The 13938-nt window shown below is 38.6% G+C and overlaps 1 protein-coding gene across 5 annotated transcripts in view; it reads right to left on the bottom strand.

Moving 5' to 3' along the window:
• Positions 1-13938, bottom strand: part of OSBPL8 (oxysterol binding protein like 8) — a 96453-nt gene that overhangs the window by 57289 nt on the left and 25226 nt on the right. For 3 of the 5 annotated variants that reach the window (XM_032999930.2, XM_032999932.2, XM_032999931.2), the window contains 2 exons: positions 7262-7363; positions 1833-1869 (listed from right to left, as the gene is read on the bottom strand). In XM_032999930.2, coding sequence (XP_032855821.1) covers positions 1833-1869; positions 7262-7303 — 79 coding nt within the window. In that variant the 5' untranslated portion in view covers positions 7304-7363. Of the gene's footprint in view, positions 1-1832; positions 1870-7261; positions 7365-13938 lie in introns of those variants that run through there. The other 2 variants (XM_032999938.2, XM_032999937.2) reach the window with 1 other exon arrangement.

Below are 13938 nucleotides of genomic sequence, written 5' to 3'. Positions count from 1 at the left end.
TTTTTTTTTTTTTTTTATATTCCTGGGTAATGCTTCACCTATGGAAACAATCAGAGGGCTGGAATACCTCTCCTATGAAGAAAGGTAAGAGAGTTGAGGTTCTTCAACCTGGAGAAAGGAAGGCTCTGGGGAGACCTTATTGCAGCCTTTCAATATATAAAGAGGGCTTACAAGAAAGATGGAGGAAGACTTTTTACCAGTGTCTGTAGAGACAGGACAAGGGACAGCGGTTTTAAACTGAAAGAGGGTAGATTGCTATTGGGCATAAGAAATACATTTTTTACAATAGGAATGATGAGGCACTAGAATAGGCTGCCCAAACAAGTTGTGGATGACCCACCCCTGGAAGTTTTCAAGGCCACTTTGGATGGGGCTTTAAGCAACTTGATCTAGTGGAAGATGTCTCTGCCCACAGCATGGGGGCTGGACTAGATGACCTTTAAAGGTCACTTCTGACCCAAACAATTCTGTGATTCTAATTCTTCTTAGGTTTCACACGCCATCTCTGCAACTTGAAAGACGGATTTGGTTGGCATATGCTCAGCGTGTCCGACAAGACATATGTTAGCATTGCCAACCATTCCTTTCACTCAGAGGTCTCAAAGTGGTGATTTATTTTTAGGCTTTTACTCAGGCTTGAAGGCACTCATCCAAGAGAAAGACAACCTCCGTTCATCCCTTCCTTTACCTGAGTGAGTTTAAACCCATACCATCTATCTCCCAGAAGATGAGCCGAAGATTATTTTAGAGAAGAAATCTCACTTAGTAAATACCAAAGCCTCCTCACAACTCTTTGGAGGGCACACCTCAATAGCAACAGAACTATTAGAATTGATAATGCATATTTTGTTCAATTTCCTCATACTAGACATCAAGTTACTAATATAGTTTGTCACTAAGATTCATGCATCAGAAGAAACACAGATTGGGTTCTTTACAGCCAATTTATTTCATTAGATAAAGCTATGAAAATAAAGCAAGCATCTAAAGTGGCAGATTCCCATTGTTCTGCTTCTATAATGAGTGTGTGAAAGTGCCTGCACTCTTGAAAATAGCACAAGGACCCCAGATAGAGGAAAAGGTTTATTATAACTCAATTCCACATTATTTTTGAATGTCTATAATAAGCGGTACCAGCTAAGACCATGGCTTCTGCACAGATTTCTCACCAAAGGAAGAGTTTGTGCCTGCATCTTTCCCTTCCCCACATACACAAACTCTTGATCCCAAGCAAAATTATTCTGCCTGTCATACTAACATCCATGAACCACTGGCACTAATAAGTCTCTGGCTGCGTACATGCACATACATACACACACTTAAGTCTTCCCTGTCACCACAGTAGATCCAATCTTTATTTGAGTATTACAGTATATATACCTGTTATTTTCTGAAGATGTAAATTTATTGAAATTAAGTGAACCATATAGCATTATAAACAAACAAGCTCAAAAATAAAACTGTTTCTGAACCATTATTTCCATGTCTTCATTATCAATACTACAGTAACATCTGAAGGTTTCATTTCAAACTGATAAATATATCTTTTTCTCTTCCAGGTAAGCAATTTAAAAGATTTATTTTTTTCTAGCTATGTCTGGGAAAGGTGAAGGATAAACTATTTCCACTAAAAAAGGTTAATGTAGGAAACATTTAGATGAGTAGTATGCCAGATAAAATACTTTTCCAATAGTAAATTTTCATTGTACTTCAGTTTCTCAATTACAGTACAGAAGAAAACCTAGTATTTAGCCCAACAGCCTATATGCAGATAGATGTTAGTTATTATGAATATATGTGCAAACATACTGTAGGAGAGAGGAATCACTTACTTGATGGTCCATGAGAGTCTCTGTTATCACCATGATGCTGTGTACACATACAATTGAAGAACGAAGAACAGCAAACAAAAAAATCCAGGCCAGGAAGAAGCAAGTGCACAAAAGCAGCAGCAGCGGGAAAGAAGGACAATGAAAACAGTGTTAGTTCATAACTAAAACACAACATGCACCTCAATACAAAAGGCAAGACCTCAAGAGACTCAGCAGTTCAGAAAAGTTGAAGGAACAAAACTGACAAATATGCTTATGGAGAAGCCATTATTAGAAGCCATCATCATATATGGTTAGTAAACAGCAACTGTTCCAACTGCCAATTCAGAGTGGAACCTCTCCATCAGCAATGTAGTGCTTATATGACTTGATACACAATGTATTTTAAGAAATTTTTAGCTGGATTTTTTTCAGAAGACTAAAGCTCTGAAGAAAGCTGAAGTAACACAGAATCTGTTTCCAAAACCACTCCACTTTCAGACAGGTGTTTTAGAAAGATGAAAACCTTTAAGACATAAATAATGTGCAAGCACCCACTAATGTCAGATCCAAGCCTAACTGCTTTCCACACAAACACAAACTTAGAAGCCACAGATTCGGTTCATCTACAAACACAGGTAACATTTTAAATTGCTTAGGATGCAAGACAAGCAGTGCAGTTTTAAACTGAAGACAGCATTTTATATCAAAGTATTTCCAAAGAATGAAGTTGTATAAAAAATTCTCTGTCCCACTGAATGCATCAAATATAGGCACTACAGGAAAGTAGTTACATAGTAATAGTCTGTACTCCTTTCTGACATTTGATATGGAATCTTTTATAAATCATTGCTACCCAAGGCCACAATCAAGGCTAAGATCCCACTGTGTTCAGCCATGCACAGATATAAGGTAAGTTCAACCTGTGTTTTAAAGGATTTATTATGTTTGAAACCCATGAATAACATAAGAGGAGGAGAAAACAAGCACTGATCAACATGAACATTTCCTCCTTAAAAATAAAATAAATTCAAACATGCTCTACCTTCTATACCACAAACGAAAAACTTGTGCTCCATAAAGGAGATAAATTCTTGCCTTGCTTGAAAGAGGATCCAATCTTGCCTCTCTTATCAGGACTAAACAACAGGAAATGTAAAAAGAAGAAAAATAAAAATCTTGGCAAGCAGGAGTCTTATCTTACACACCTGATCTCAAAACACGGATTTTTATCCCTCACAGCTGACTAGGGCTGTTAAATTGACACTAAAACATGCAAGTGTAAAATACTGCAATGAGTATATTACAATTGCAGTATGCATCATTGGAAAGGTGAGGGAACCCTTCTGTCATAATTTTGCACTTTTCTGGTAAAGGACTTGATTAAACAAGAGAAGCTGAAATAAATTCTAAGTGCACTTGGTAAACAACCTTCTATTCCTGTCAGAGATTAAATTTAGGTCAAAGAGTGAAACACTGCCAAGGGAACCCCTGAATTTACCAGAGACGTTAAGGTACTAACTAGTACATGAAACGCATTCAAGAATTCCATGGTTTTCAGGACAAAGTGTTTATTTTTAATTTACAGGTAACATACTGCAGACTAGGAAACAATCCATGTTCAGTCTGGAACTGTATTACCCTAGGCTGGTTTTAGGTTCAAGAGAACAGTGACTGATAAGAGACCAAGATAAAGGAGTCTGCAGGAACTATACAGAGATCCAGCAATCAACTGAAGGACTGGGAACAGCACTACTCAGCACTGGTCTGCTTTATTTCACACTAAAAGTTTGAAAGCAAGAGAAGAGAACTGGAAAAATAAATTGTTAACAGACATACAGGATCAGAAGTTTCTGAGACTCCGACAGCATGTTCACTCGCAGTGCATACTTACGTGTTGAAGAAATAAAGTCAAAAAGCATCGCAGCAGGTCCTGTCTCACTGCCTGACTCTCAAGCAGCCTTGACCAAGATACAACATGACACCACAGAGCAGGGCAACCCGTCACCCGAGACGATGCAGGGGCTTTTTATGTAAATATTTTAGCATTGCATGGTTAATCCTATGAACTGGTACAAACAGCCCTACGCCAGAGGCTGAAACAGAAGCCTGTCTAACTCTGTCCCTGATCTTCTCCAATAGACATTCTGTTTACACACCAAACTGCCTCCGTTGCTGGTCAACCCCCTGTCTTCATTAGAACTATTTGGGCCTGGGTATTTACTTAAAACCTGCAGAATATATATTTCCAAATATTGATGCAAGATGTTAAAGATACTGAAATTAGACTATTTTGGCCTAAAACATCTCTTCGTGTTCCAATAGACTAATTCATCTCTATCATCTGCATTTCATATTACTGCAGATCAGGGATTTAGACTCTTAAGGGAACAAAAAATTAGTTTTACTACTTCAATGTTTTCTCTGAAATGAATGCCCTCGGGACATTCCTGTTCATCATCTCCCACAATTTTTATTCTAAATATACAAAATTAAAAGAAACATACACTTATTTCCAGAGACACAGCCCACACTTACTTTCACATTTATTTAATTGATGACTTTGATTACAGAACAAGTCCTTTGATAAGGGAGGTTCTCAACACTACATAATTGATTCAGCTTCTGTTGAGGCTACATTTAGTTAAAAATGTTACTACCAAAACATACAAAACCTAGTCCTCCTCCTAGTTAAATTTTAGATTAAGACTAGGGAATAAATCCAGCAACATAAACCATCATGAGACAGCAGCCATAATTGTGTTTTCATACAAAAGCAGCTCTGTGCTTCACAAAAGTACTATTTTTAGACATTCATTTCTCAGAAATAAAGCTTATAACAACTGCTGCTAAACATCAAATTTTATCTGCCAACTTGTCCCATAGAAAACTTGTCCTTTTCCTGTTGAAAATTAGGGTAAAAGCAAAACCATGTTATGCTAGCATGTCTGAATGTCACACTACAGAAGATAAGTTTGTTACACATACTTACTAGTCTTACAATCTAAGCTTACAGCTAAATTCTTAATAGAGTTTAAATGCACATTTTAAAGCCAAGTTAGAGTTTTCACCCTTCTGAAGGCAGACTTTTCCTGAAAGCAGTCTCTAATACGTGTGAATCACTAAGACTAATCAGGTCACATTTAAATTCAAGACCATTAACCCAACCTGCAAAGTTGATCAGTAAAAAGGACCTCTATTCCATGAATCAAGGGAAAACAGTACTTTTATGTCTGCTGATGTATTTAAATAGCAAGGACGCACTGCACAAGTTATATCAAATGCAAAATGTTTCTGAAATGTATGTTTTGTTAAAAAATTAGTTTTCAAACAAAAATAAAATTTAGAAAACGAATGTTTTACACCAAACTTTCCTATGTAATGTTCTGAGTTCTTGGCCAGTGAAGCTTGTTTAAATTATTATTTTTTAGAAAAATAGGCAAATGCTCTTCTCAAACAAGAGCTCAAAGCAAAGCCTTTAATATTTTGCATTGCTTTAATGGTGCCAGACTACAAAAATAGTTTGCTGAGCTGTCATAATGTTTGTATTCAGATACAGTATATATCAACCTAGTTCTTAGACAGGAAAAAGCATCTCAGGTAAGACTTTTCTCCCTAGACCGATTCTGGAAAGAAAAGCCCACAATATTAAGTTCTGTGATCTCCTCTGTTTTCCTTTTACGCACAAACCAAAAAACACATTAGAAAGCTAACACCTCTAAAAAGGGCTTTTTCAGGTACCTCCTAGATACCCCCCCAAAGGACTTAAACAGCGTAGCAAAATGTTCATCAGTTGATCCACGCATGTGTGCAACTCATGTATTTCATGAATTTTAATCAGACAAATGGAATTTAAAAAAAAAAAAAAAAAAAAAAAAAACATATTGCAGCAAAAGATCTGGAATACAGAAAAATCTCAAATATGACCCTTCAAAAAATTTAAAATTCTGGGAAATGTCAGGATTTGCATACACTCAAGGTCTTCAGAATTACTGGGTCCAATCTGTCTTAAAATATATACTTTTTTTTTTAATATTTCAGTTTCCATTTTTACTATGGTATACACCAGACCAACTGTATTAGACTCCCAGATAAGCTTTCAAAAGTGTTGTTGTTAACAGCTGTAGTGCAACACATAAGATGTCACATTGTAACTGCAATTAAGACAATTATGCCACTAGATATTTTGGTAAGAAATGCTTAGAGTAGCCAATGACAGTATACCATCAGTTAAAAAAAAATTATTCTGAGATGACACTTCAGGTGACTAAACACATAGGATGAAAGGCAAATCTATCCTTACACTTAGCATTCTTCTGAAGCAGACTTGGTAAAACATCGAGCCTCATTTCAAGGTACCTTCTTAACATCATGCTATTGGGATGGCATATCACAAAAAGAAAACTAGCACATTTCAAGTTACTGTAAAGTCTTTTGTAAACTGGTACACTTTTTTTATGTTAGGAAGCAAGGAGTACTGCAACTGAATTGACAGAAATTATTTTTTTTTCTAAATATCCTATTGCACAGTTAGAAGATAGTAATATTCATAGTATGTTGCTCCTGGGATATAGATGCACTGGCAGTGCAACAAATCAGTGAATTTGTTTATTATAGAAAAAAGCCAAGGATTCTCTTAAAGCACTGCAAAATATCTTGTCTCCAAATTCATCACCTAAGATAGAAACAGTAATAAAACACTTAATCAAGTTAATAGGTCCATGTAGTAGCTGAACCATCACAAATAAAGTTTGGCACTAATGAGGTGTCATACTTGAGCTTCACCTCAGTTACAGAAAAAATACCCTATTTTGCCTTTGGGAGGCAGTGCTTTGTATCAGAAAGCAGCTTTGGATACTAAAAACATTTTCTACTTCAGCTATTAAGAGTGCTTCCACATAACACTGCTAATAGAAAAATTAAGTTCTTAAATAATTTTAATATTATGATGATAATGATTTAAATGTCACAGTACCCATAGCCTTTCCTGGTTTTAAATTGTGCTTAGAAAGAAAGAACTGGTATTTTCACTACTTCAGAAATTTTATAATCATAAGAGATTATCAACTCTTACACCTCAAATAACTCTGAGAATATATAATTATCACTAATTCTGCCTTTTCTGCTCCTCACTCCACCAAGAAATACAGTATTTCTTCTTTTGTCCATAGTCACTAACTAGTAAAGTAAGACTGAAAGGAATACCTTTCCCTTTTGGGACTCTGAGACACCAAGGATCAAACCCAAGAACTGAATGTTTCTTGACATCCAGCTCTCCTACCATGAGAATCTAGCAAATGATGGGTGATACTACATGATATTCCAAATGCATTCACCAGAAAAGTATCAGTTCAAACCAAATTAGAACATATTCAAGCCATTTAATACTCTCCCTGCAAAAGCATCTTCATGTTCATCTGATTACATGAAGCCACATTTAAGTTACTCACTGAATTTCTATCAAGTTCCCCATCAACCGGAATGGTCTCCATGCTGAAAGGGCGTATCGTCTGTGTCTCTGTCAGAGTTCTGCCATCTTGCTACTCGAGATCCTGGAGGAGGAAAGAAAAATACAATAATTCACTTCCAATGGCTGATATATATAAAAAAGCTACACCTTCTCCCTCCTCTATCTTTTAAGAGGGTAAGTAGTTTCCTATTGTAAACTGTGTATATTACTGTTCCTTGCAAAACATTCACTCGTAAAAATCAACGTTTTTAGGAATGAAGGGAAAGGATAGTTTCAAATAAAACGGCCAAAATAAAAGCTACTTGCAGAAGCATTTACTTTTAACCATGCTTGCATCAAGTAAGGAAGAGTTATACTGGAAGAACACAAACAAAAAAAGATGAATAAATAAAAGAAAGAAAACCACAGGTTTTGCTCTGTATTTTTCCTCCTTCCAGAGTCCCCAGCAGCACACGGCTCCCCTCCCACAGGCATGTGCACACAGGCTGTGTGGATACACATAAATTATTCTGGCGTGGTCAGAGTTTAAGGCTTCCCAGCATAACTCCAGAAACAGCCACGATTTGCTTTGTGTTAACAGACACAGAGAAATTAAATCATTCATGCAAACCAGCACCCTCTGTGGCAGAGCAGGCCCTCAGCCAGCGGTCACCACACACAGCCAGAAAGCAATGCCTTATTCTCGACACATTTCCCATTTACTTTTTTTGCTAGAGAACGAAAGTTACAGTAAACCTTAGTATTGACACCACATTTAAAGTTATCAGTGAGAGAAGAAAACAGTCTGGAATCGAGTAAAACTCAAGTGGAAAAAACATGCCTTAACTGTTCCTTCATTTAGTAGAGGGAATCTGGTCAAAATGGGACGCCTAGAGATGCCCATCTAGAGCCCATTGCTCTGCTTCTCTCTCCAAGGCTCCCACCAGCAAAACATACAAGTGGACATGACACCTGTAAACTGGCCTGCTCAAAACAGTAAAGCCAATATCCAGCAGGCAGAACACCCTACACAGAGCCATGCTCACGCGGCCTTTCCCTCAGCCAGAGTAAGTGTTTGATCAGAGAATTAGCTGAAGGACTTCCCCCCCACACTCCCACCCCTTTTGTGTCTTAGGTGGGGTAAGAGGGCAGGAAGCAGCTAAATTACAAACCAGATTGCTAAACCAACACTTGTGCAAGAGCAGTGGTAGCATGGAGATGGTGACTTTTGTTTTTTTTTAAAGCTGTGTTGTTAGCACATTCTGCTTAAGGTATACATCAAACTATGGCTTCAGCTCAAGCTTCAGCAGAAATATTAACTGAGGACACAGGGGTGAGGTTGGAGGAAGCATCACAGCCCCTCCAAGGAGCCTGAAGTGCATCCCAGGTGCTGGAGGGCAGAAGGGCAAGGAGAGGGCCATGGGAGTACACAACAAAATCTTGCAATGCCAAACCTGCCTCGGGAAATGCACACTAATGAAAACAAATCTCAATATAAAGAACAACCATTTGTTCAACTGCTTTCAATGTTTTTATTATCATATATTTTGCTCCTGTATTAAATAAAGCATATTAGAACTAAAAATCCCTTATAAAGAACATACAGAATTAACACACTATAGCAAATTACCATAACATATGCCACTACAACACAAAAGGAAGCATTAATAAAAAGTTTAACAAAAAGACTGGATGCTAAAGAAACTGCAAAGTTTGTAGTTCCCTATGAATCCCTTCAAAGGACTGATGAGGATCTTACTCAAACACCTGACTAATTATCAAGGTGGCATATAACAACTGGGAAGCTTATGGTTAGATGTTTTTGTGCAAACAAGAAACAGGAGACATCTGAAGGGAGATGACTACAAGTGATTAATTTGCATTAATAAAATGAAAGATGGCATTACCACAGAGAGAGGAATTTTCCCCAGAAGCTTTATTTCCCAGGGTAGCAGGCACTGCGACATGCACCTTCCACACAGCAGCATGGGGATGCAGAATTGGGTAATGTCTCTTGGAGACTGCTCCTTTTCATCTCTCCCCCAACACCCATTTTATGTTCTATTATTAGCAGGCAATTCAGCAACACCAGGCTGCATACATATTCAATTTATAGAAATACTAAACTCTCTTAAATAGGATGAAAAATCAGCGGCATTGCAAACAGATTATACACTGACATTTAAACCAGATAGCTTTTTAGTTACACAAACTTGCAACCATACTCAGATACCCAAACATACAGGTCCTTCCTGACACAGGAACATTCACCCTAAAACAGTTTTAAACCCATCTCTATTTTTAACAGACGTTTTTAAACTCATAATTTTTATTGTCAACACTCCTGGTATATTCTGCTCCTCCATTTATTCACATGGCCACAGCCACTACATCCTCCTCATCTCAGTCTCAAGAGTATCGTCAGACAGGCACCCTAACATCTTCATGGTCACCCGTGGTCCCCAGGAAACATCCCCATAATCCAGCAGGTCCCCAAAACCTGCACAGAAATTATTTGGGAGGAGAAGGGAGAAAATTCTGTCTGCTCATGCTTGAACAGACATGCAGAGTAAAGCAGGTGCAGAAATGGTTAAGGACTACCTTCCCCCACATTGTTTAGTTTATGAGTAGACAGCCAGCTTGGCTTATTTTTCTTGGCAAAATGAAGGCTGAAAGTGAACAACATTGCTTCTGAAATATGCCAAAATAAATACCACAGAAAGCAAGGCAAGGCAAAAAGATATTGCCAAAAAGTCAAGTAAGTATGAACTTGGAGAACAGATTTATTTTTAAAATTACAAATGCTTTCAACTATCCAAGCACCAAGTCTTTGAAACAACTTTCCAATCAATGTAGGGAAGGGGAATTTATGTATTTGTAAATGCTGCCAGGTTATTACGAGGGGTGCTTCCACAAATGAACTCTTTTCTACTTCAGCTAACCCGACCATTACATTTGAAGACCTGACCTCAATTTTAAATCACCATCTTTTTACTGTTTGGGGGACTTATGTCATACCTTTGCTGCTCTCTCCACATTCACAAGTGTTTGCAGTTTGGTTGGTTTGAGGCTTTAATTAACAGATGTTCCTACTTCACAATCACAACTCTTAAGAGCTTAAATGTGCAAAAGGGCACACACAAACAGAAATTATTTGAAAAGAATGATATGATGGTATCCCAGCTAACCTATGTTTTTTTTCTAGACAATGGATACAAACTGGCACTTACAAAGCAGCTGTACCGATCAGAAAAATCATGCCTCAAAGTAAGCTACTTCTCTCCAATTGTGAAGAAGATCTAGGGTGATCTGCCCAGAAACATATATTTAAAGCAGAAGGGAAATGCATCCCACTTATCACACAATCAACAACTTGTCTGGTTAACATCTGTATTTCATCTTAATTTGCTTTAACAGATTGCTTCAGCCCTGGTAGTTTTTCTAGCAATCTGATTTTCAGTTAGCTGCACCTTGAGAATAGTAAATCCTGCTTGGGTCTCCCACAGAAGCAAAGGACAGCACGCATCAATGAAAGGTACTACTCTACGTGAACAGGATCTTTTCTATCTATACACATGTTTACGCAGATGTCTTATGTGGCTTCTTGCCTCTTCCCAACTCCCACCCATTAAAAAAAAATAAACCTCAAAAGCCATAGAAGTATGCCTCAGCACTATAACGTTATGTGATATTCTCTTACAGTTATGCAGAGCACAGAGCAAAAGCAGCACGTCAGGTGCCTTGGCCATGTCAGAAGTCTCTATGGCAGCAAGCCTTTGTTCACACCTTTAGAGATCAGTGAAGTGGATTTGGCAGTGTTCTGTATTGACTTATATATTTGGTATATTAACCAGATTATATGTGTATTTATTGCAGGGGATATGTTCATTTAACTGAATAAAGGAGTTATTAGGAAAGACAAGCCCTTTTTTCCTCAAGCATAAAAAGTTCCTCACCAAGTGTTTAAATTGTTCAAGGAATATTAAAGAGTTTAGCCCTGATTCCATGGCAGTAATACCCCACCGGTGCTATGTTTCTAACATCATTCAATTCACAAAATGACTCTTCTTCTCCCACAGATTATCTTCAGTTCAAGCACTTCACTAAATTTGGAGAATTTCACCAAGGGTCTTCGCCTGATCTCATGGCTGAGATGCTTGCCGTACTACCTCCTGTAACCTCACTGCCCCCCACACAAGTTCCTGAATTTCAGCCAAGGTGCAGCCACAAAGTAAAAGCGGTAGAGATGACCCCTGAATCTAATACGTTTTCTGTTTAATCTATGGACCAAGTTACTTGAACACCTGCATACTGTATTATATAGGCAGGTTTTAGCTTTCTCCCTAAGTACTATCAACTACGGTCATTAGATATGGCATTTGCACTGTGATACTGTTTTGTGATCTGTTATAGTATCAGCATACCCTCTTACACTCCTGCATCATACCTCACAGGAGAGGTACAGCCTCATCTGTGACCTGCTAACGGCTGCACCAAGCGCATGGTGAAATGGCTAGTGCATGCTGATCTGGCATTTCCAAAGGGGAAGCATTTTCCAGGGCTCTGACCTCCAAACTGATTTGCTAAGCTCTGTGGGCTGCCTGTTTTCTTAAGGCCTAAAATAAGTTAATGCACTTAAATTGTCCAATATGGGTATCAGATAAGAGAATATTGTAAATTTCTTTATGATGACACAGGCATAATACATTGACTTGAAAGATCATGGTAGCAACAAGTCACATAAGTGAGGCATACTAGGAGAAAGAAAACCTAGTTGTTTATACTGGTGTCAGGAAGGGTAAAAATTCACCCAGGTCCTTGCTGGAAAGCAGAGTCACAACAATACCAGAGACATACGATTTCACAGGGAATCACAAAACGGTTGAGGTAGGAAGGGACCTCTGGAGGTCATCTTGTCCAACCCCCTTTTTGTGGGAGGGCATCTAGAGGGCTTTTGAATATCTCCAAGGATGAAGACTCCACAACCTCACTGGGCAACCTGTGCCAGTGCTCTCTCATCCTCACAGTAAAAAAGTATTTTCTGATGCTCAGAAGGAACCTCCTGTTTCAGTTTGTGCCCATTGCCTCTTCTCCTGTTGCTGGGCACCACTGGAAAGATCCTGGGTCTGTCACCTTTACACCCTCTCTTCAGTATTTATACACATTGATGATATCCCCCTGAGACTTCTCTTCTCCAAATCTCAGCAGTCCCAGCTCTCTTAGCTTTTCCTCATATAAGAGATGATCCAGCCCCTTGATCACCTTCATGGCCCTTCACTGGAGTCTCTCCAGTATGTCCATGTCTCTCTTGTACTGGGGAGTCCAGAACTGGACCCAGGACTCAAGGTGTGGCCTCACCAGTGCTGAGCAGAGGGGAAAGATCACTACCCTTAACCTGCAGGCAATGCTTTGTCTAATGCAACCAAGGATACCATTCACCTTCTTTGCGGCAAGGGCATGTTGCTGGCTCACGCTCAACTTGCTGCCCATCAGGATCACCAGGTAACCCCTAGGTAAGCAGTTCTCAGGTGTGGTTATCAGTGCATTCCATTCCATAAGGTCGATAAGGAAGTTAAGGTAATACTCTGGAGAAGGCTAAGTGCTTAGAGAAAAAAAAAAAAAAAAAAAAAAAAAAAAAAGAGAACAAGTTTCATAAAAAGTAAGAGCTAACAGGGATAGGAGCACTTTTAAGAGATTAAAGGAAATCTACATCCTAATTTTAACTAGGGTGATCAAACCAAAGCTCTCAAATAATATAAGTATCATTCAGCAGTCATACGATAGAGTGAAGGCACTTTCACATTGCTCCATGCAGCAGGGGAGCAGCAATAGCACAGAAGACAATATGGGGACATATATTTCTTTGAAGGCTCTTTGAATCCAGTGCACCAGAGGAAGTACAGATCCTGGTTGTAGTGTGAGGCAACAGATCGTCTCTCTCAGTTAATGAGTCCACACACCAAGTACACTTCATTAACAAGCTACAGATCAGGCCAGCTTCTTGCACATAGCACAGTGTCACTGCATGCCAAGGACCCCGTGTTTATTCAGACCAGTTGTGAGAAAGCAGGAACTGAAGCTGAGTTACTAGTAAACAATTTGGCAAAAGATCTGGTAAACAAAGAAACCATAAATTTTCCTCAACTCTCAAACTAAGCATCTTACACATGCTAACAAGAACTTGGAAGAAGAACTAGGAAGTGGTTTTATTCTGCAATTCTAGAAAAGCAATTTGAGAGCTGAGTAAATCTCGAACTTCAGTTCCTTCTGCTGTGAAGTCAGGCCAAACAGAAGAGCTAGACAAAACCAGTAATAGTATAGGGGAAGCCATAGATGACAAACTGCATGGTTATATTAACTCTGAATTGCATTGTCTGAATGCTCAAAAGTCTGCTACAAGTATAACCACGCTGGACTCAGCTGCCTCATGTGTGTCTCCTGAGTATACTGTGATCACTTAAATGCTATCAGCCACCAAATCCACCCTTATGAAACGCTTCCTTCCACCCTGAGTTTCATCACCTGCCTTCTAATTTCCTGAATAAACAGTCCACATGCAAAGAAAGCTGTTTCCTCTATTTCTGTGTTGCTGTTTTCAGAAGGGGGTGGGGGGAAACAAAAAAAAAAATAAACCATCAAAAAAACTAGGAATGTTGCAGTGCTTAAAAACAAGACTTG

This window comes from Tyto alba, unplaced genomic scaffold (genome assembly GCF_018691265.1).
Source record: "Tyto alba isolate M040663 unplaced genomic scaffold, T.alba_DEE_v4.0 Super-Scaffold_2, whole genome shotgun sequence".
In the NCBI taxonomy this organism is placed as follows: Eukaryota; Metazoa; Chordata; class Aves; order Strigiformes; family Tytonidae; genus Tyto; species Tyto alba.
Note: the sequence above shows the minus strand (reverse complement) of the source record. Positions and strands in the feature narration are given on the sequence as shown.